This window comes from Sus scrofa, chromosome 14 (assembly GCF_000003025.6).
Source record: "Sus scrofa isolate TJ Tabasco breed Duroc chromosome 14, Sscrofa11.1, whole genome shotgun sequence".
NCBI classification, from domain to species: Eukaryota; Metazoa; Chordata; class Mammalia; order Artiodactyla; family Suidae; genus Sus; species Sus scrofa.
In genome coordinates, this window is record NC_010456.5 from 104,320,280 (window position 1) to 104,342,943 (window position 22,664).

The 22,664-nt window shown below is 43.5% G+C and overlaps 1 protein-coding gene and 1 pseudogene across 4 annotated transcripts in view; one reads left to right on the forward strand and one right to left on the reverse strand.

The window, feature by feature from the left end:
- Positions 6,664–22,664, forward strand: part of EXOC6 (exocyst complex component 6) — a 222,696-nt gene continuing 206,695 nt past the window's right edge. For 2 of the 4 annotated variants that reach the window (XM_021073795.1, XM_021073793.1), the window contains exon 1: positions 21,971–22,132. In XM_021073795.1, coding sequence (XP_020929454.1) covers positions 22,032–22,132 — 101 coding nt within the window. In that variant the 5' untranslated portion in view covers positions 21,971–22,031. Of the gene's footprint in view, positions 6,860–21,970; positions 22,133–22,664 lie in introns of those variants that run through there. The other 2 variants (XM_021073792.1, XM_021073794.1) reach the window with 2 other exon arrangements.
- On the reverse strand, positions 16,780–17,522 carry LOC100152885 (annotated as a pseudogene).

Below are 22,664 nucleotides of genomic sequence, written 5' to 3' on the forward strand. Positions count from 1 at the left end.
AGAACATGAAAATCTTAGGCAATTTTTAAAAAAGTCTCCTTTTTTTAAAAAGTCTGGCCTTCAATTTTAGAGTTTGAAAATGTTCTTCCATTTAAAAAAACTATGATTTTCAGACAGGTTATGTGTGTATGCACCTTCTTGAGTGTGTGTGTGTGTGTGTGTACAAAGTGACTATTTGGATGAAACAAAATAAGGGTTGAGAATGACAAGTACCTGATGTCTCTGAAGACTAAAACAGAAGACAGAGAGGAAGAAAGGAAGAGGTGGAGAGATGCTGAGAAAGATGGTTCCCTGGACCAGCCACTGGAGACAAGTCTGGCCTAGAAGAGCTCAGTTGCTGGCCAGAAATGATACCAGGTAGGGGAAGAGAGGACCAGGTAAACACAAGTCACCATTGTGGGGGTTAGAAGTTCAAATGTTGAGTTTTATGCGGGAGGAAGTGGAAAATTCCTGTGTGCCTGTATTGTATCTGATCAGTGTTTCTGTATTTCAAGTTACATTGTTAGATTTGTATGGCAAGGCAGCATGTAAGAGGTGAAGAGCAAATGATATATTATGACATATGAAGAGCTGCTGCTATCTGTATCATTCGACCCTAAAAGCTAGAATATCATCTCCATACCAGGTGAGTTTATAAAAGTAAACTGCAAAAGCTAAAGGTCATTCTATGTAATTGCTTAGGTGTTCCCATATCCAGGCTGCTCTTGATTTTCTTGTGCCTTTGCTTATCTTACAGGCCCCTAACTTAATGCTGACTGGGTTTGTTATCCTCATTCTGGGTTTGTTTTCCTGGGCCTCCAATGGGTTTGTTATCCTCATTCTGCCTTTCTGAAATCTTGGACCTTGTCATTTCTTAATGTTTTAAAGTTCTGTTAGCACTTTCAGTTGTGGCCCAGTAGATCTTTTGGTCCTACTTAGTCGGCCTATCATCTTCCTAGATATATAGTATATATGTACAATCATGTATTCTGTAAATGTCAGTTTTTCTTCTTTCTTACCAATCTTTATATATATATATATATATATATCTTTTTTTTTTTTTTTTGTCTTTTTTGCTATTTCTTGGGCTGCTCCCAAGGCATATGGAGGTTCCCAGGCTAGGAGTCTAATCGGAGCTGTAGCCGCCAGCCTACACCAGGGCCACAGCAACTCGGGATCCGAGCGGCGTATGCAACCTACACCACAGCTCACGGCAACGCCAGATTGTTAACCCACTGAGCAAGGGCAGGGACTGAACCCACAACCTCATGGTTCCTAGTTGGATTCGTTAACCACTGTGCCACGACGGGAACTCCCAATCTTTATATCTCATTTCTTTACCTTGTCCTATTGCATTGGCTAGGACTTCCAGGTCAATTTCAAGTAAAGCTATGATTATTGTTTCCCTGAGCTGAGGAGGCCAACATTTGACATTTTGTCACCAAGTAAGATGTTAATGAGTTTTTTAGGGTTTTTTTGTTTTGTTTTGTTTTGTTTTGTTTTTGGATAGACTACTTTTATAAAGAAATTCTCTTTTATTCCTAGGTTACTGAGATTTTTTTTCTTGACATATCAAAACAAAACATACAGTGAGTTCCCATTGTGGCTCAGCAGTAATGAACCTATCTAGTATCCATGAGGACTCGGGTTTGATCCCTGGCCTCACTCAGTGGATTAGGGATTCGGTGTTCCGGTGAGCTGTGGTGTAGATCGCAGACAAGGCTCCAATCTGGCATTGCTGTGGCTGTGGCTGACAGTTACAGCTCTGATTCAACCCCTAGCCTGGGAACTTCCACATGCTTCAGGCATGGCCCTAAAAAGACAAACAAATCCAAAACAAAAACAAAAACAACATACAGAAGTGTGAGGATTACCTATACAGGTGGGAAAACTATCTCTACAGGAAGGTATGGGGTAGAGATGGAAGGGTGGAACTCAGACTCCACCAAGGCTCTGAACAGAACTGAATACACTGAACACCAGGTGGTAACTGTCAAGCTAATCCACTTCCTTTTGGTACCCTTCTACCTTCTATCCACCCCTTGCCCCCAGGGTACCAGATATTTTCTAGAGACTGCAAATTACAGAGGGGGCACCTGCGCCAGTGAAACCCATGAGTATAATGCTTCCCTTTGGTGGTTCCAGTACAGAGTGAGGAGGCTGGGATTCCAGTTTTGGTAAGGGAGGAATGCAAAAAAATAGACTGATGTTTTATTTGAATAATAGACTTAAAAAAAAAGATTGGCTTCTCGTTCTAGATGGTTCTTAGCAGATTAATTAAAAACAAAAACTAAAAAAAAACTCAGTTATAGGAGTTCCTGTTGTGGCTCAGTGGGTTAAGGATCCAGCATTGCCACAAGCTGCAGCGTAGGTTGCATATGTGGCTCAGATCTGGTGTTATAGTGGCTGTGGCATAGGCCTACAGCTACTGCTCTGATTTGACCCCTAGCCTGGGAACTTCCATATGCTGCAGATGTGGCCCTAGAAAGAAAAAAGAAAAAACAAAACTCAGTTACAGAGAAGGAAAAAAAAAATGCTCAGAGACAGGCTCTAGGAAGCAAGGCCATATCAACACCACACATGGGCTGATGCTATGTCCTAAAAGAACAACTTAGGGCAGGATTTCCCAACCTCAGCACTATTGGCATTTTGAATTGGGTAATTCTTTGTTGTGGGGGACAGGTCTGTGCATTTCGGGTCATTTAGCAGCACCTCTGGCCTTTGTTCACTGGCTGTCAGTGGCACCACTTCCAGTTGAGATGATCAAAAATGTCTCCAGGTATTGCCCTCAGGTTGGGGGAGTCAAGATCACCTAATGAGAACCACCGGCCTAGAGCTACTTAATTGGTGATCAGGCTTGATCCCAGAAAGCAGTAAAACAGTTTGAGCTGCAGCTGAGAGGCAAGGTTGTGTGTTGAGACTAGGAACATTCCAGTCATTCTCCCTGTTCTCTTTTATGGGCATCTTGGAATATGGCTGTTTAACATCTTTCCATTACCTCCTTTTCTTTCCCTTATTTGGTGAATTTGTTGTCAGTGCTATGGGATAGGGGAGGTTGTTTTTCTGACTACTTGCTTTTGGGAGGAGCTCCTCGCCTGTTCATTCAATCTGTGCTGACTTCCGGCAGGAAATGGCACTCAAGGAAAGTTTTGAATAAAAGGAAGATGCTGGTTTAGTCAGTGGAAACAGGAAGTTGTTGCTTGTGCCGAACAGGGCTTAGAAGAAAGTAAGAGGCAGAGAGAAAATTCACTTAACAGAAGTGGGAGGAGCCGAGGAGAGTGGGGTGCGAGAAGAGGAGGTGTGAGGAGGGCTAAGGGGTGGCAACCAGGGAGGGGTGGAGGGAGGCAACCAGGCCAACAGGCTGGAAGACCTTGAATCTCCTGGTGGAGCTGGCTGTACAGGAAGGAATAACAGAGTTGTGTAGAAGGAACAGGGTCAGGGAGTAACAATGAGTCAAAGCTATTGTGGTTCATTAATTATACTACTTTATAGCATTAATCTGTTCTAAAAATACTCTAAATAAACACAATTTTATTACTATATATTTAGGGATGATATATATATACACACACATATATAAACCATATACCTACATTATAAAATCCCCATGAATAAACAGAGAGACAGAGAAAGCAAATGTGACAAAATGTTAACAATTGGTGAATCAGATGAAGGGTATATGACTATTCATGGAGTTCTTGTAATTCTTCTGTAAATTTGAAAATGTAAAAAATGAAAGTTTGGGGTATGTGGGGAGAAGAATTTTTTTTTTTTTTTAAATGGCTGCACCCACAGGGTGTGGAAGTTCTGGGGCCATGGATTGAATCCAAAGGTCACAGCTGTGACAATGCCAGATCCTTTAACTCACTGCTCTGGGCCAAGGATCAAACCCACTCCTCCACAGGGACTCAAGCTGCTACAGTAGGATTTTTTTTTCCTCTGGCTTTTTGCTTTTTAGGGCCACACCCATAGCATATGGAAGTTCCCCAGGCTAAGTGTTGAATCAGAGCTACAGCTGCCAGCCTGCACCACAGCCACAGCAAGGCGGGATCCAAGCCACATCTATGACCTACACCATAGCTCACAGCAATCCTGGACCTTAATCCACTGAGCAAGGCCAGGGATTGGACCCGAGTCCTCACGGATACTAGTTGGGTTTGTTACCATGGAGCCACGACAGGAACTCCTGCAGTCAGATTCTTAACCCACTGTGCCACGGTGAGAACTCTTTTTTTTTTTTTTTTTGGCTGTGGTATGCAGCAGCTTGAGATGGGATCTCAGTTCCCAGACCAGGGATTGAACCCTGCCCACAGTGGTAAATGCACCAAGTCCTAACCACTAGACCACCAGGGAACTCCCCCAATTTTTTAACTGTTATATTTAGGGCTGGGTGGGTCATCAGGGATATATGTTCATGCATATGTGGCATTACCTATGAATTTGTTCTCCACAATGTAGTAAAGTCATGACCAACATTCTCTTATGACCAGAATGATTTCCCATCATAAATTTACGTGTTTTTTTTTTTGCCTTTTTTTTTTTTGCCTTTTTTTTAGGTCCACACTGGCAGCATGTGGAGGTTCCCAGGCTAGGGGTCAAATTGGAGCTGTAGCCGCCAGCCTGCACCACAGCCACAGCAGCTCAGGATCTGAGCCTCGTCTATGACCTACACCACAGCTCACGGCAATGCAGGATCCTTAACCCACTGAACAAGGCCAGGGATCGAACCCACATCCTCATGGATACTAGTTGAATTCATTTCTGTTGCGCTACAACAGGAACTCCTGAATTTATGAATTCTCACAGTCTGATAAATTTGATCTGGAAGTGTCATATTTTTGCACCATTTGGACCAATATTTCCTCAGAAGGCAGGAGTAATCCATAGCTTGTAGCTTTACTGTCAATCATTCACTCATTCAATAAGCATTTCCTGAACACTCCTGCTACACAAGGCAATGTGTTAGTGTTAAGGGGAATACAAATACAAATCAAATAGACATTCTTTTCTTGCATAGTCTGATAATTTGGCATAAATTAAAAACGTTGCACATAAATGGCTTTAACACAAGATAGAAAATCACTGTTTTGTGTCAGGTCTTGAAGGCAGGCACCATCACTCCCTCTTGGGGGAAATAGTGTTAGGCATATTCCTGATGCATTTCTGCCATCCTGCCATTGGAGGAAAACTAGGGCTAAGAGTTGAAGGTATTGGTGGGGTTGAGGTGAAGACTGCTGGATTAGTTTGCTACTAGCACATATAACCAACCCATCACTCAGTGGCTGAAAAGAACCATCATTCGTCATTGCTCCTGTGTCTGTGAGTATTTGGGGCATGGCTGGGGTGGGTGCCTCTGCTTCAGACTGCTGCAGCTAGATGCAAAACTATGCTTCTCCCTGCATTTTTGTGGATCAGTGGCAATGACTCTGCTTCCTGTATGTCTCATCCTCCTTGGACCAGCAAGCTAGCCGGGAATATTTTTCTCAGGTGATGGTAGAGGTGTAAGAGGGCAAACAGCAGCAAGAGAGGCCTTACAAAGCCCAGGCCTGGAGCTCACAAACTGTCATGTATCACTGGCCTGCAGAAGTCACAGGGCTAAGCCCAAAGCCCTGGGGCATGGAGGGACACTCAGTGTGGCACTGACAAGTGTAAGGGTGCACAGAGAAGTGAAAAACTGATGCAGTTTATGAAGCATGCCTGTGGTTATATGAATATTACATTTTGAGGAGAAAGAACTTCCCGTTTCTTTTCAGAACAATATTAACAAATCTGATAAAAACTTAAAAAAATAGATTCATACAGAAGAATGTCACTAGTCCTCCCTCTCTTTCCAGTACTGGGCAAGAAAGCATGAGGTTAAACTCAGAATTCAGGAAGATCTAGTACAAATGGTAATGGGAATTATGTATCCATTTAATTTTTTAGGCCTCCTTGGGACTGGCTGGCTGGTCTCCACATTTTTCCTTTATATTTTAGGCCTCTACTCCTTTCACACTTTTTTCCTCTCGGTGGCAACCAGCCCCCTTAACATGCTGGCGTCTTCGTGCTTTCTCCCTCCACATCAAAATCTCTCCTGCAGAAAGGATCTAGCAAACTCATTCACAGTGAGGCATAAGTGGCTGGTTTAAGGATTAAAATTAAGCCATTTCCAGGAGCATCTGTCTTTGAACAGGAGACAAAAAAAGGAATGGCTCTTTAACGGAGGAACGTCACACCTTTGTGAGTAAGGTGGCAAGTGACAGGGATGGGGAACCAAGGTGCTTGTCCAGTGACCTCAAAATCATATCCTATAGGATTGTTACACACATATTTTTTCTGAGTAAGTTAACTGCTTGGGTTTGTGGGCAAGGGTGTCGTTGCAGGAATAATTAGGAGCATAGCTCTAATGGCGCAGTTAGCATAAATAACATTAAAATATGTGCCCTAACAAGTCCGTTGTAATTTAATAACTTTTTATAGTGTAATTTTTCTAATCCCTATCAAAGTTTGCTGTTACTGTCTTTGAGAAACAAGCAAATAAATATAGCAGGCATTGGGCAGGAACTTTCTGAACTGTGTCAAGGTTAATAATAAGTAAAATGTTATAAGCAGAGACAGGACAGCAACAGCTGTGCAACATTCTTGGAAGCCAGGATTTTGATAGCATGAGCTCAGACAGTGAGCTCAGTTTTTTGCTGCTACTTTGGATGAAGAGAGAACCCTTGTCATAATTATAGGGAAAACGACATTTCTCTTATAAATTACAACTGTTTTGCACTGAAAATCTGATGTCTGTGGCTGGAAAATCAGGAGCAATGTTGGAAGAGGACGCAGATCAAACCTATGAGAATGTCCTGGCTGAGATCCAGTCCTTCGAGCTGCCCATTGAAGCTACTTTAAGGTAAGTCTCCTTTATATTTTCTGGTTTCTTCTTTGGTAGGTATAAGGTAGTCTTATGCACTTCTTTTTATACTTTTCTTCTTTGTATACTTATTTTTATAAAGAATAAAAAATAATTTTTGAAAAATAGTTACAGTTCTTTATATACCTAATCTCAAAATTTTATCCTTAAATGAATGACAATAAATAAAAAATCCACTTTTTTGCATTGTATTTGTTTCAGGATTCATCATCACAAGATCCAAAAATAGAAATGACTTTCAAGTGGTCAAAAAGGGCCGCATGCCAACTCCAGATGGATATTCCGTCTTATTTATATCAGGTTTCAATTATTTTCTCTAAGATGTTGCCTAGTGAAAAACATCAAGAACAATTAGATGTATCAATGAAACTCATTTATATTTGTGTGGACGTCAGTTGTAGGGGAAGAACGCAGAATGCTTATTTGCATTGTTGTTGCTCTTGGGTATATGGTGGCCTCTTGGATGTATTTTTTTTTATTTCTACATAAGATTTAAAAATAACTTCTTTGGTAGGATGGGGATTAATATGCATAGTTCAAGGGCAGGATTAAGATGAAAGACCATGTATCTCTGTGCTAAATGGACACTTTTAAAGTTTAATTATTTTGGAGTTCCTGTGGTGGTGCAGCTGAAATGATTCTGACTAGGAGCCATGAGGTTGCTGGTTTGATCCCTGCCTCGCTCAGTGAGTTAAGGATCTGGCATTGCCTTGAGCTGTGGTGTAGGTCACAGATGCGGCTCAGATCTGGCATTGCTATGGCTATAGCACAGGCAGCTGTATTTCCGATTAGACCCCTAGTCTGGGATTTGCCATATGCCGTGGGTGTGGCCCTAAAAAGAAAAAAAAAATTTGTCTGTCTGCCTTTATCTGATACCTATCAGTGTGGGAACAGGATAGTGACAGTCAATAAATATTTGTTGACTAATATTTGTAGATTAAGTGAAAGGATTTCTTTCTTTTTTCTTTTTCTTTCTTTTTTTTTTTTTTTTTGGTGTTGTCTTTTCATTCTCAAAAAGATCCAGGGTCAAATGCTTTGAAATTCTATAATTTCGGTCTGAATACATTTCTCCTGAATGTTTCAATTTGATTTTGCATTAAATAAATTTTGAATCTTTCCAAAGGGCCTAAAGTAATGTTGGGGGTATGGGAAGCTAATGGTATTTACTGGTTGATTCTTGGATTATCAACATGTAGATGCGGTTGCAAAATAATTACAACTCTATTATAACTGTTCTTTTCACTTTCATTTTATTTGAGCATCGTAGACATCCATGAAAAAAGACAGGTAATTTTTACCTTATTCAATAAGTAGAAGAAACCAAAGCTTTTCACAAGGGCTTGGTCATTTTTTCCAAAGGAAACAGACTTTATACTGTCTAGCATCTTCTAAAACTTGTGCATCTGTCTGGCAGCTAGGTCAGAAGTCTACAGGGAAATGTGAGAAGGGGATAAAGGGAACCTGGCCATGTGTTAATTACCATGGCCTCTGCTGCCATTGCTGCTTCAGAGCCCTTAGTCTTTGACCCCTGACCCTTTCTACTTCTCCCTTGGTCTCACAATCCTGGCTAACATCTACAGACTTCATCCATCCTTGGAACTATCGGCTAGTCTTGCCCTGGTACTGGACCTGACTTCTTGCTTTGGTTCTTGGATCTGTCCCATCCTCTGTTCTGAGGGAAAATATCCAGAAGCTTATACTTGGTCTTCCTAAAGAAATGAACCTGTTTAGATCTAGCAGTCCCAGTACCCTCCCAGCATCACAAGGGTAGACACTGCATAAATATTTCCTCCAGGTGCTGCCTGTTATCATTACCACTGGACCTGGAATGCCCACTGTTAGCTTCATGTTTGGGTTATTGAACAAGGAGTGAGGGCAGTCTTTTCCAAAGGCTACTGTTAAAACACTCCAATGTTGGAGTTCCTGTCGTGGCTCAGTGGTTAACGAATCCGACTAGGAACCATGAGGTTGCGGGTTCGATCCCTGGCCTTGCTCAGTGGGTTAAGGATCCGGCGTTGCCGTGAGCTGTGGTGCAGGTTGCAGACATGGCTTGGATCTCGTGTTGCTGTGGCTCTGGCGTAGGCCGGTGGCTACAGCTCCGATTAAACCCCTAGCCTGGGAACCTCCATATGCTGTGGGAATGGCCCTAGAAAAGGCAAAAAGACAAAAAACAAAACAAAACAAAAAAAAACAACACTCCAATGTTGTTTTGGAAGATACACACAGGGTTCATAACAAGCCTTTATTTAGGACAATATTTGCCCAAATTAGTTTTCCTAATTTTTAAAAAATATTTTTTCGGAGTTCCCATCATGGCTCAGCAGTTAACGAACCCAACTAGCATCCGTGAGGACGTAGGTTCGATCCCTGGCCTCGTTCAGTGGGCTATGAGGATCTGGTGTTGCCGTGAGCTGTGGTGTAGGTCACAGATGCGGCTCAGATCCCGCATTTCTGTGGCTCTGGCGTAGGCCGGTGGCTACAGCTCCTATTGGACCCCTACCTGGGAACCTCCATGTGCTGTGGCCCTAGAAGAGACAAAAAAAAAAAAAAAAAAAAAAAAAAAAATTTATTAGATGAAGCTTTCTGAGGCTGGCATTCCATGCCTTTCTGTACATCCTTATGCATGTCATTGATATTCCAGTGTCAACTATTCTATTTCACCGCTCTTATGGAACATATCTGCTCACATGGTCAAATGTGAAGGCAGGAAAATAAAGACAGGACTTCCGTTTTGTTTACTATTTGACAGTATGCCTCATTTTCTTCCATGTGGTGCTCATGGTTCCTTTCCCTTATGATCCCTCACTCTTACTTCTGCCTGCCAAAACGCAGCCCATCATGCAAGGCACAGCTCAAATGTTCTTTCTTCTTCATGTGAAAGCTCTCTTGATCTGTCAACCACAGGTGAACACTTCATCCCTTGAAGCACCAAAGAATCCAGGGCATTTATTCTGATTGCGTGTGTGTGTGTGTGTGTGTGTGTGTGTGCACGCACGCGCGCGTGTATTTTGTGCTATAACCATTCTCAGGCTAAAGATTCTTGAGAGTATGACCTGTGTCTTACTTATATCTTAGTATCCTCTGCATAAGCTTCTACCATACCTGGCACACAGTAGCTGGATAAATATTTGTTGAACTACTTTGTATGGGCTTCTGAGCCAATGGTGACCTTGTGAAGCAAAAGAAATAAGGTAGTCCAGAGAGAAAGTCATCATTTCAGTGAAGAGGAGAAGGTGGGAGTTTTTGACTAGCTACAAGGTCTAAAGGCAGAGAGGGTGGGAAAGGGGTTTGGCTGGGAGGCAGAAGGACCAGCAGGGCTGCAAAGACTCCACTGTGAGGCCCCAGAAGGAACAAGGAAGGGTTAGGACATTGAGGGGATGGGCCTGGGAATATGGGCAAGGAACATTCTTAGGGAAAGCTCCACATCTGGGAAATTGAGGTGGAGAGAACATTCAAGAGTTCTAGTTGTGCTTCCCTGTCACAGAAGAAAGGCATTACGTCTACAAATATTTTCTGCTATAAAATCCTAAACTGTTAGCTTCCTCTGCCCACCTTGTTTTTGAGGTGCCCTGCTCCTGGTCAGTGCTCAGGGTCAGGTGGAGTTTGGTTTTCTAACAGGGTGAGCTCAGAGACTTAAAACCCAGAGATGATTTCTACCAGTGTCATTTAAGGAAGGCTCAAGAGCCCTTCTTTCACAGTGTATGCAGGACTTCCTGGCTCACTCAGCCCTACCATCATCTGAATGAATGGGTCTCCTCCACCTGAGGAGTGGTAAGGGGGGTTACTGAGACCAGGACTCATGTTGTCCAGCATTGCCAATGGTCTAAGTCTCTTTCACCTGCCTTCTCTCTACGTCCTGACTTCATACAAGGCTGCTCCAGGTGGCCCATCCTGTCTCCCCCCTGCCTCCCCCAGGGCGCCCTGGGGTCAGCTTCTTTGGCCTTCTTTCTGTTTTGTTGGAAAAGTAGACAAAAATCAGATGATTCTGAGGCCCTGTGTTTGTTTTCATTCTATGTGGGAAATAGGACCACTGCCCAAAGTATTTATTTTATTTTATTTTTGCTTTTTAAGGCCACACCTGCGGCATATGGAGGTTCCCAGGCTAGGGGTCCAATCAGAGCCAAAGTATTCATTTTAAAAGAGAGATAGTTTTAGGGGAGAGCTGAGACATCTTTTTTCCTTGGCTTCTTTGGGTTGCCAATGAAATTCCCAATGAGGCAGCAATAACACTTGAATTGGGGAACAAAATTCCAGGGTGGCAAAGTGGAATTTGATGTTATCCATGCGGAGTGTGATTGAACTTCAAAGAAAAAGGAGCAATGTAAAGAAAGGCCTACTGCTAGAGCCTGTACTGTCCTAGCACGGCTTTGCTTTGGGCATTCAAAGTCTCAGGGCTGGCAGATTTTTGGGAGGCTGAAATTCATGAGCAGGTGGGGGTCTAGAATTAGTTTTTCTGCCCTAATGCTTCTGCCCTGAGCATCCCTGTTTTCATCATGTTACCACCATATGTTAATTTCCACTAGATTTTCTCATTCTCATTATGTTTCCTGATGCTTACTCCAGTCCCTCCATGTGGCCTGGAGATGCCTAGCTCCTTGCCAGCTGCTCCCTCTAGGGGGCGTGCCTGCCCCAGGTAGGCTTAATGGCTATCTGGAGCCATGCTTAAAGAGAGGATCATAGTAGTACCTTATTCAGCCTTATTCATCATTATCAACTTCCTTGATCGAGGGTGTTAAAAGGTTTCAACTAGTACGTCAATTCCAATGCATTGGCAGTGGTTGTCTGAGTCCTCATGTTGAGGGTGGTTCTGATAAAAGAGTGATGGTAGCTTTGGTCTTAGGAGAGCACAGTAGCAGTGTCCTAACACTGAGCATATTCATGCTAGAACTTCCTACTGCCAGGCCTCAATCATTATACTTGCCCCCAGTGGCTACCCTCTCGTACCTGGTAAAGCCTGGGCTCATTATGCCTCTTGGGATCCTGCAGATGTGTTGTTAGCCTCTCACTCAGAACAGGTCCTGAAATCATAACAGGTCTGAACTGATGTGAGTTCAGAATTTCCAGTGTGTCTTCCTGCTAGAGCTGAGACTGAGACTGAGATACACTGAAGAGCAGGGCAATGTCAGTGGGAGATAGAAAAAGAGGACACATCCAAAGAAAGCCCTGCCGACGGCTGGGAAAAATAGGAGGAAAAGGGAATTGTACATGATGACGTACCAGAAGAAATTTTTGTAATTGTTTTATGATAACATAATTGTTTTACACTTGTACTCACAGACTCTCTCGGGCTCTTTTCCAAAAGCTGGCCATGAAGTTTTACCAGTTTAAGAGCAAACAGGATATTGTTATTTCTTTGATTTTAATGTTTTTGAGAATGAAGATAACATGCTTTTAGGAAAGGACAGAAGACATTAAAACAACAACAACAAAACCCAGCAACCTAAACTGTAAACACTAGCTGTTTGATCTTCAGTGCAACACTAGAGAGAAGTTAAGAAAAAAACAAATAAATCATTTTTTGTGTTAGGAACCAAGGATTCCAAGCAGGGCAACAGTTTTGTTTATTTGCCAGTTAAATGAATGGGCTCTGGAGCCAGAAGGACATGTGTTCAAGTTTTGCCTCTATATTTACTAATAGAACTATTGAAAAGATTACCTGAATTAGACATGAACTGTATTTAAAGTAGTGGCTCATGCATAGTCATTCATTCAGCACATAAATATTTATGAAGCATCTTCAGTGTGGCAGGCAGTGGTCTAGGATGGTCAATGGTCTTGCTGCTGATACAGCAAGATCAACACCTAGAAATTCCCTGCTCACAGGGAGCTGGCATTTTAGAGAAGAGAGCTAAAAATAAATTAAAAAGTGGTAATAAGTGCTAGGAAGAATAACAAATCATGGTGAAGGATAGGGAGGTCCAGGGACGCTATTTTACAAAGTGGCGAGAGGGTAAATGTCAGCTGTTATTGTCAATATTATCATTTCATTACATTATTCACTACGAACAATGAGGAAGGAAGAAAGAGGAAAGAGAAGAGAAAATTGTTGGTGTTATAAGCTGGTGGTGGGCAGGGGGATGGGGGCACCCGTGGAGGGAAGGAAGGAGAGAGAAGAATGGAATTAAAAAAAAAATGCTATTGTTCTCTAATTGCTCAGTGGACTTTAACTTTGGGATGAGCAAGTTAATGGTGCTTTCAGGACATCTTTCTGAGGGCAGGACCAATGCAAAATGAAAATATGGGACCCCTTGTTAAAAAATTACTAAGGGAGTTTCCATCATGGCGCAGCAGAAACAAATCCGACTAGGAACCATGAGGTTGCAGGTTTGATCCCTGGCCTCGCTCAGTAGGTCGGGGAGCCAGCACTGAGCTGTAGGTCACAGATGTGGCTTGGATCTTATGTTGTTGTGTCTGTGCTGTAGGCCAGTAGCTACAGCTCCTATTGGACCCCTAGCCTGGGAACCTCCATATGCTGTGGGTGCAGCTCTCAAAAGACAAAAAAAAAAAAAAAAAAAAAAATTACTAAGAATTACAAGATGGTGATGGTAGAGCATTAAGCCAAGAGCAACTGCTTAGGCCCCACACAGATGAGCCACTCTGCCTGAGTGAGAGCTTAGTGCAGAGCCTGGCACACAGCTAGAATTCAGTAAAAACAGTTGTTGAATGAACAGAACCTGGGGCTAATTACTTTTGAACTTCTTTGGCCCATGTTTTAGAAAAACTGATTTTATTTGGCTTCAAGTTCAGATTTCCTTCTATTGTTCTCCCCCGTGAGGTATGGAACAGATTCGTAGACACAGTTTTGCAGCCTGTCTGGGCTTTGGTCACATTCTCTTGCACTTACAGATTGTGGCCACTTGGGGTCACCACACCAACAATGTAGAAGCTGGAGGACTGCAGCTGTCAAGGCATCCCCAAAGAGCGGCTAAAAGGCACGGGGAAGAGTTAGTTTATTTGAGCCGATATATAAAGACTGCTTGTACTTTACATTTTGATTAAGTCCTGCAATCATATGACACAGGCTCTTAAACTCTATGAGAAACATCCAAATGATATTAGCAAAATCTGGAGAGGATGAAGAGTAGGAAGTCTGTTCTAGGGTTTCCAGGAGTGGGGAAGGGAATATTTTGGTAGAGCTGTACCCTACCTCATGAAACATGCTTTTACAATATTAGGCTTAACATTAGAAGTATCTCCATTGGATTATTCATTTAACAAATAGTAACTGGGCTGGTAGCCCAATACAGACATTGACCCTGTGCCTGGATATGGAGACAGTCTCAATGATTTGTTTGCCACCCCGATATTTGCCTCAAAGGATGAGAACTGCCTCCAAGGGCAATGAAGAGGCACTTGCCTTAGAAGCAAGATCCAGAGGGTGCACTAGAATGGATCTGGAACCAAGAGTCTAACCCAAAGACATGGTCCTGTTTCCCCTTCCACAACAGGAATAACTTTCAGGCAGTTTTTACCCATTGAGCATTCAGAAAAAAATGAGGTTCAGGTTCGGAGAACCCTGATACAAAATTAGGCTATTTCGCTAATGATTAGAAAAAAGAACTTTCACGTCTTGTTTTTATTTTTATTTTTTCAAAGAGGAAGCTAAATTCGGGGCTTCCTGGTTTAATAACAAATGCATGATAATCCTCATCTCCAATGTTCATGTTGAATAAGCTCTGGACTAAACTTTATACATACATTATTTCCTTCACTCCCCATACCACTCAGTGAGCTAGGGACTATTATTGTCCCTAATTCACACTTGTAGAAACTGAGGCTTAGACAAGTTAAGTCACTTTACGAAAGCCCCACATCTAGTAAGAGATGAATTGGAATTTGAACCCAAACATTTATTTATTTATTTATTGCTTTTTAGGGCCACACTTGCGGGATATGGAGGTTCCCAGGCTAGGGGTTGACTGGCCTACACCACAGTTCACAGCAATGAGGAAGTTGGGGACAGCAGAGCACATTGGAAGACTGCACCCACATGTTGAGTTATTTTTTGGACAGCGAATATTGACTTCCAGAGATCCACCTAAAATCTCTCCTCAGGACTCCTGGGAGGAAAAAGATATACCAGGAAGACTGACAGCAAGAGATGTGCTCTGTGTCCCATAGAGACTGACCAAGTCATTTACTCCTTGAGTAAAACAACACTGGAATGTTCTTCTTTTTTGTGTGTGTTTTTAGGGCTGCACCTGTGGCATATGGAGGTTCCCAGGCTAGGGGTCCAATCGGAGCTACAGCTGCTGGCCTACACCACAGCCACAGCAACGCAGGATCCAAGCTGTGTCTGTGACCTACGCAACAGCTCACGGCAACGCTAGATCCTTAACCCACTGAGCGAGGCCAGGGATCGAACCCGCAACCTCATGGTTCCTAGTCAGATTCATTAACCACTGAGCTACAATGGGAACTCCTGGAATGTTCTTCTTATCTGACTTTTTATTAACAAGAAAAACAGGAACAGGTTACTAGCTCCATCTTGCCAACTCACTAGCTGGGTGGCCTTGGACAAGTGACTTAATCTAAGTCAGAGTTTCTTCAAATTAAATCAGAGATAGCATAAGGTCCTCATAGGATGAAATTAGATTTTAGTAAAATTAGCTAATAGTCAAATTATGAATTAAATTAGTAAAGATTAAATTAGATGATATAAATGGCTGAGCAAATACTTCTCAGTAAATAGCTATGACGGTTTTTGTTTTGACCTATAGCTGAAATCCTTTGTTTTAGAGACATTTAGGAATGTCGCAGTTGGAGTTACTGCTGAGCCACACGGGAACTCCTGATTTTTTTATTTTTATTTTTTAATAGTATATTGCTTTACTGAGGGGTGTGGTTGGGACGAGAGACACCATAGTGAGGAACAACTCAAAGTAATAAAAGCACAGGCAGCAATGTTAAAACAGTAATACACAACATGGACAACTGCCATCATTTTCTTAAAGAGGACTCACCTTATGAAAGGAAAACTTTATTTGCTGTTGCAAAAACATCTGTATGAAGTAGAAATAAGTTCTGATCAGGCTAGTAGAGAATATGTTCTAGAAAGTGGAGGTAACTGGATGTAAATTCCGGGCGGTAATTTAATAGAACAGTCCCAGATGGCTAGGCTGAGGCCAACATCTAATAAGGATGAAAGCCTTGTCTGTGGGGAATTTTGGATGATACTTGGAGAAATATTAGCACTGTGCGTAAACCAAACCAAATTATTTTTCACAAGCGTAAAGTTTTTTTTTTTTTTTTTTTTTATTTTGTCTTTTGTTGTTGTTGTTGTTGTTGCTATTTCTTGGGCCGCTCCCGTGGCATATGGAGGTTCCCAGGCTAGGGGTTGAATCGGAGCTGTAGCCACCGGCCTACGCCAGAGCCACAACAACGCGGGATCCGAGCCGCATCTGCGACCTACACCACAGCTCACGGCAACGCCGGATCATTAACCCACTGAGCAAGGGCAGGGACCGAACCCGCAACCTCATGGTTCCTAGTCGGATTCGTTAACCACTGCGCCACGACGGGAACTCCAAAGTTTTTTTTTAATTACTCAAATGAATTTATCACATCTGTAGTTGTATAATGATCATAACACTCTAATTTCACAGGAAGTGTAAAGTTTCATATAGTGAAAGGTTTTTTCTACCTGCACATCAGTTGCACAGGAAGAGTGGTATAGGATACCTCAATAAAGAAGAGAGCATTCATGGACAATATCTAACTCCTTGATATAATAATGCCTACAGTTCAAAATAGTTACATCATGATTATGGCTAGGGCCTTCTGCAACTACAAGGTGGTCTTTATGCAAAGCATGGCCCCCTGGTATCAATGTCTAAAAAATAGCCACCACCTTATTCTATGTGTGTTCTCTTTTTGTGATTTTTCTTCGTTGGTATTAATCAATTCTGCTGTCATTGCTGCTTCTTAGCAAAATTGGTAAAAACAAAATTGTCATCATTGAACATAACACTCTAGCAATCAAGACATTTAAAACCTTTAATCTTCTGGGGTGAAGAAAGCACAATGAGACATTTAGAACTCTGATTTACAAACAGGGAGGTCACAAATTTTCCCGGCTTGAAGACTTCCACAACTTACCTGATCAGGTCATCATGGAAGGTCTTACTTGAGTTTGTTTCAAATTAATGTAAGAAAATTCTGGTTCCGAAGTGATGTGACTAGTCCAATAAATTCTATCTGATTTCATTCCATCCACTGAATACCCAGAAAGATTGAACAGTGTGGCATCAATGACAGGACTTGCTATCAGGTCACGAATTCCATTCTCACCAGTGACATTCTTTTCAGTAATACGAGTGACATCCTTTTTGGTAATACCATCTTTCATGGAGAACTAGTCCATAACTGCTGGGTCAAGTTCACTCATCAGAATTTCCAGGGTTTGATCTGGCTGACTGATTACTTGACTTTCTGGGAAATCAAAGTACACAAGTACCAACAGTTGGAATTCATATGTCCCATACAACATGCTGCTCCATTTGGGAAAATTGCATTAAGAAACTCTATTTCTTCCTTCCTGGAAACTCTGGTGCAGGTACCCCTGGTGAGAAGGCTTCATGGAATTCTTACGAGAATAAAAGAAACTTTTAGGGCTGCACTTGTGGCATATGGATGTTCCCAGGCTAGGGGTTGAATCAGAGCTGTAGCCCTTGGTCTGTGCCATAGCCACAGCAATGCTGGACCTTGACCCACTAAGCGGGACCAGGGGTTGAACTTGCATCCTCATGGATACTAGTCGGGCTCATTACCGCTGAACCACAATGGGAACTCCCTGAGCTTATGGTAATTTGTGATGGCAGCCATAGAAAACTAATATAACAGTTTTTGCTCAAACACACATGGGAGTGATAAAAGCCTAAGTACTGCTCTGCTTCTCCCAGGAAGGGCCATGCCAAGGCATTGGATATCTCATGGATGCGGAGGTCTTGGGAAGGATAACTGTATGTGAGGGATGAGACTTCATTGAATGGAGTGTGGTCCATCTGCTGCTGATGTATCATCCCTGACTTCCACCTTGGTGCTCAAACAATACCACTCATCAGAGCTTCTTGCTATTTTTGCAATTGCTATGGTGCTTCAGGTCTGGCTTCCCTCTTAGGTTCTCTGCAGAGGAGTGCTAGCTAATGTCACTAGCCATACTGTGGGAGCCAGAAATGTAGCCATTTAGACTAGGCTTTTTTTTTTTTTTTTTTCTCTCTCACATGAATGTGTTTGTTATATCTAGGTCCACATTTAAAATTTACAAAGTTAGTGATTTAGGACATTTAGCTTTAAATTCTGGAGTTCCCGTCGTGGTGCAGCAGAAACGAATCTGACCAGGAACCATGAGGTTGTGGGTTTGATCCCTGGCCTTGCTCAGTGGATCAAGGATCCAGCGTTGCCGTGAGCTGTGGTGTAGGTCACAGACACGACTCAGATCCTGTGTTGCTGTGGCTATGGTGTAGGCTGGCAGCTGTAGCTCCGTTATACCCCTAGCCTGGGAACCTCCATATGCCACAAATGCAGGCCTCAAAAGACAAAAAGACAAAAAAAAAAAAAAAAAATTCTTAGCAAAAACCTTCAGGTACTAACGGAACTGTCAGAAGTCACAGAGGGAAGCAGCAAAAGCTGTTTCAGAAGGGGAAGTGGTATGTGGACTTCCTTCTATCTTTACTTGAACTGAGGGGAGGATGCTGCTAGTGAATGTTGAGGTAATCTTTATGGGCAGGTGTTGAAACAGCACGGGGAGTGAGGGTACCTAAGCAGGCCTGGCTTCACAGGGCAGGGGTTTGGATAGATGCCATCAGGACTGGAGAAGAGAAAGTCTGGGTAATGAACGCTCTGGAAAGGAAGGCCCCATCTGGACATAGTTGCTGAATTTGAAACTGGCCTGTGCCACAGGCCCCGCTCTACTTGCCTTGCTTTACAATTCAGAACCATGAATTCTGGCCCTGCTCGTTGTCTGAACTAAGATAGCTTGCCATTTCCCACAGAGAAAACTGGCTTTTTAGCCTCCCTGTAGGACAGTATAAAATTCGTCCTCCGATCTTACGTTTTGGTTTCAGGTTCAATTTTCAAAAGGTTTATTTTCTTAAGAGCCGAACCTGCATTTCAGAGCTGTTAACACCAGGTGCCTCAGGGAGCAGTTGGCTAAGAAAAAAATTCAGTTTTTTACTACTCAGTAAAAAGCAATGGCATGAAGGGCCAAAACACTGGGTTCTAGGTACTGGCATTCGGCATGATTCAAAGATAAAAATTTTAAACCCGAAAACGGATGAAGTTTACATCCTCTGACAGAAATCTATAAATATTGTTTCTTGCATGGAAGCTTGTGATAAAAATGAACATCAGGGAATTTGAGGTAACATGGTTTGTGCTGCAGATTTCTACTACGGAAACAACGAATACACCACATTATAAGGTGTGACATATAATGTCAGTATATAAAAAGCAAGTTTGAAGAAACTCTTTACAATTTTATATTGTTCTAATTGTTACCAATAACTTACTAATTAAACTCTTACCTTATGCTCAGAGCTGTTTGGAATGCTCCTTTCTAACTCATTCGCAACTCTTTCCAGTGGCTTCAACACTGTCTGGTTTTAAGACTCCTCCAGCTTTCTCTCAGCCTTGTGCAGAATTCTATGAGGAACTATAAGAAATTGCACAACTAAAGTCATTTCTGACCTTAAGGACCTTAACATGGTGTGAAAGCGTTGGTGGCCTTGGGAAGAGATTTTTTTTCCCCTGCATATTTTTGAGGAAGTGGGACTTCCCAGAGAAGATGTGGATTCTCCTGTATCAGGAAGACAATGGAAACAGGCTTCTGATAGGGTTTCTTGGTAAAATAAGCAGTTGGATGGAGTAGAGCTTTCTTGGTCTTCCAAGTGAGTGTGCACTGAGGTCAGCCGTGTTTCAGTCTGCTGGGGACCAACTGTATGAAAACAAACAAAATTCAATTTATGAAGAAGCACTAATGAAACAAGTGCAAACTATTTAAACAGTTGTTGGTGTAGATAAATGTGCTAAACTGAGTCTAGAGTCAGTGGAGAAAGTTGTGACTATAGGGAAATCTTTATTTCTTTGTTTTCTTTATTTATTTTTGTCTTTTATCTTTCAAGGCCCACACCCACGGCATGTGGAGGTTCCCAGGCTAGGGGTCGAATTGGAGCTACAGTTGCCAGCCTACACAACAGCCACAGCAACACTGGATCCTTAACCCACTGAGCGAGGCCAGGGATCAAACCTACTTCCTCATGGATACTAGTTGTGTTAGTTAACCACTGAACCACGACAGGAACTCCTAGGGAAACCTTTACGAAGGAGATAAATTTGCATTGAAATTTCTGAGGAAGACAGAAATTTCCCATTAGTAGAAATGAGGACATTTATATATATTAGTAATGTTTGTTGGACACTTACTAAGGGTGGCAGGCAGAATAATGACTCTCAAAATATCCACATACGATTCCCTGGAATTTGTAAATATGTTACTTACATGACAAAAGGGATGTTGCAGATGTGATTAATGTTAAGACCTTAAGATAGAAGATTATCCAGAATCATATGGTTGTATCCATCATAATCTCATGGGTCCTTAAAAGCAGAGAATCTTTTCTGGCCTAAGTTAGAGGGAGATGTGACTACAGAATGGTCAGAAAGATGTAATATTGCTGGCTTGAAAGATTGAGGAAGGGGGCCAAGGAATGTGGGTGGCCTCTAGAAGCTGAAAAGGTAAGGAAATGAATTCTCTCCTAGAGCCTCTGGAGAGAAACACAGTTGTGCTGACATCTTGATTTTAGCTTAGTGAAAACTGTATTGGACTTACTAGCCTTCTGAAACTATAATAAATTTGAGTTGTTAACCTCGTGGTAATTTGTTACAGCAGCCATAGAAAACTAACACAATATAGGACAGCAAAATAAGGTAGACAGTTACTATTAGGGGTGGGTGAAGCTGAACTATAAAGAGACTAGGTTCTTGCTCAGTGTCACCCAGCTGTGGAGTGAAGGAGCAGGAAATTAAATTGAGGACACGAATCTTTGGAGCTCATATTCATAACTATTATGCAAGATCATCTCCCAGGACTTTTGTGGCAGGAGGATGGAAGCAGTAAAAGCTTCTAGTAACAGCTCACTTGAAAGGGTGAGTTACCAGCTATATAGTAAAGAGCTTGGTTGACTCAAAGGGAAGTTCAGAGTCCTGGGTTAATGAAATCAGAAAACAGTTGTCCCTCAGGCCTAGGTTGGTAAGCTCTTCCTGATTCATCTTCCTTAATCGCTGCTTTGATCATGACAAACTGGTTTACTCAGCGTTGCACAAATACTAAACAGGACTAGCGTACTACACACTACACTAGTACCTTTGCAGAACTCACCCACCTAGCCTACCTACAGCAACCTGGGGGCACTTGGGTTCAAGGACTTTGACATGAAATCAACCCAGATTCACATTTCACTGAATCTCTCTCCTATCTTTGCCACAAAATGTCATAGTTTTATGACATTTAATTTTTCTGGCGTTTATAATTTATTTCCAAGTTAACTGGCCTCTGTGAACTTCCCGAAGGCAAGGGTAGGAATCCAATCAGAGCGTCGTCCTGTTCGTCCTGTTCGCCAGCTGGGTTCTTGGCTGGTTCCTAAAATAAATCTTACTCCCACACACCATTTTGCTCTGCTCGAGTACACGCTTTCCTTTCTCCACTCTACACCACCCAGAGTACATCAGGCCTCCTTGTTAAACGTTCCTGTAGCTTTTATTACAGACTGAGGATGACTATTTGTCGACCTCTCTCATTGCTAAAGTATTCCCACCGCGTAGCAGAGGGTCTGGCACACACAATACAAGCATACAGGTTAAAGCGGGAACGACTGCTAGACAGCAACTAGAGGCAAGCGGTGGGGGACATGTGGAGGTGAGGCGTCTCCACTCCCAGCCACCCCTGGCAGCGCCTTTGTCTCCACAGGTGTGTGGATCGAGTACCTGGTCGCGCGCCGCTGCGCGCCTCCCACGCACTCCGCGCTGCCCGCCCCGCCCCACTTCTCTCCAGCCCCGCCCCTTTCCCCGCCCCCCTCGCGCTCGCGCCACAGGCCGCTCGCCCCCGTCGTCCGCGCGGCGCCGCGCCTCGCCGGCTCCTCTGCTAACAGCCAAGATGGCGGAGAGCGGCGAAGGTCTGGGCACCGTCCCGGAGCACGAACGGATCTTGCAGGAGATCCAGAGCACCGACACCGCTTGCGTGGGGCCCACCCTCCGGTAACGCTCTCATTCTCTCGGGATCTCGGGCTGTCCCCCCTCCCCCGGTCGCTCATCAGGAGCCGGGCGGGGCGTCCGCCGCGGGCAGCGCGCTGGGCGGCCCGACAGGTGGTGCGCGCGGAGGCGGGCGGGGGCGCTGCGGGACGGCGGGCTGGGACCTGAGAGGGGACCTGGGCAGGGCGGCACCGGCGGCTACACCTGTCAGCGCGGTCCGCCTCAGCCTCGGGAGCTGTCACCGCGCAGCTGGAGGGTGTGGCTCCCACGGCTCCTCTGACCCCGGGAGCCCCGGTTCGGCCCCGCCTTCGCCGCCCCGCCTTCACCGTCCAGTCCCGGCTTCGGTCTCGAGGACGCGCCTGGGGCCCCTGGCTCTCCGGTGGCGGTGGGACGGAGGGCGGCTCGGCCACGGACGTGCCAGGGGCGAAGGTTAAGTGGGCACAGCCGGCATGACTGAAGCGCGCGCAGGTGGAAACCCTGGCGTGCTGGGTTGCCGCGAGCGTGGGAGAATTGAAATTGAGCGGGAGTTGCCGGCGCC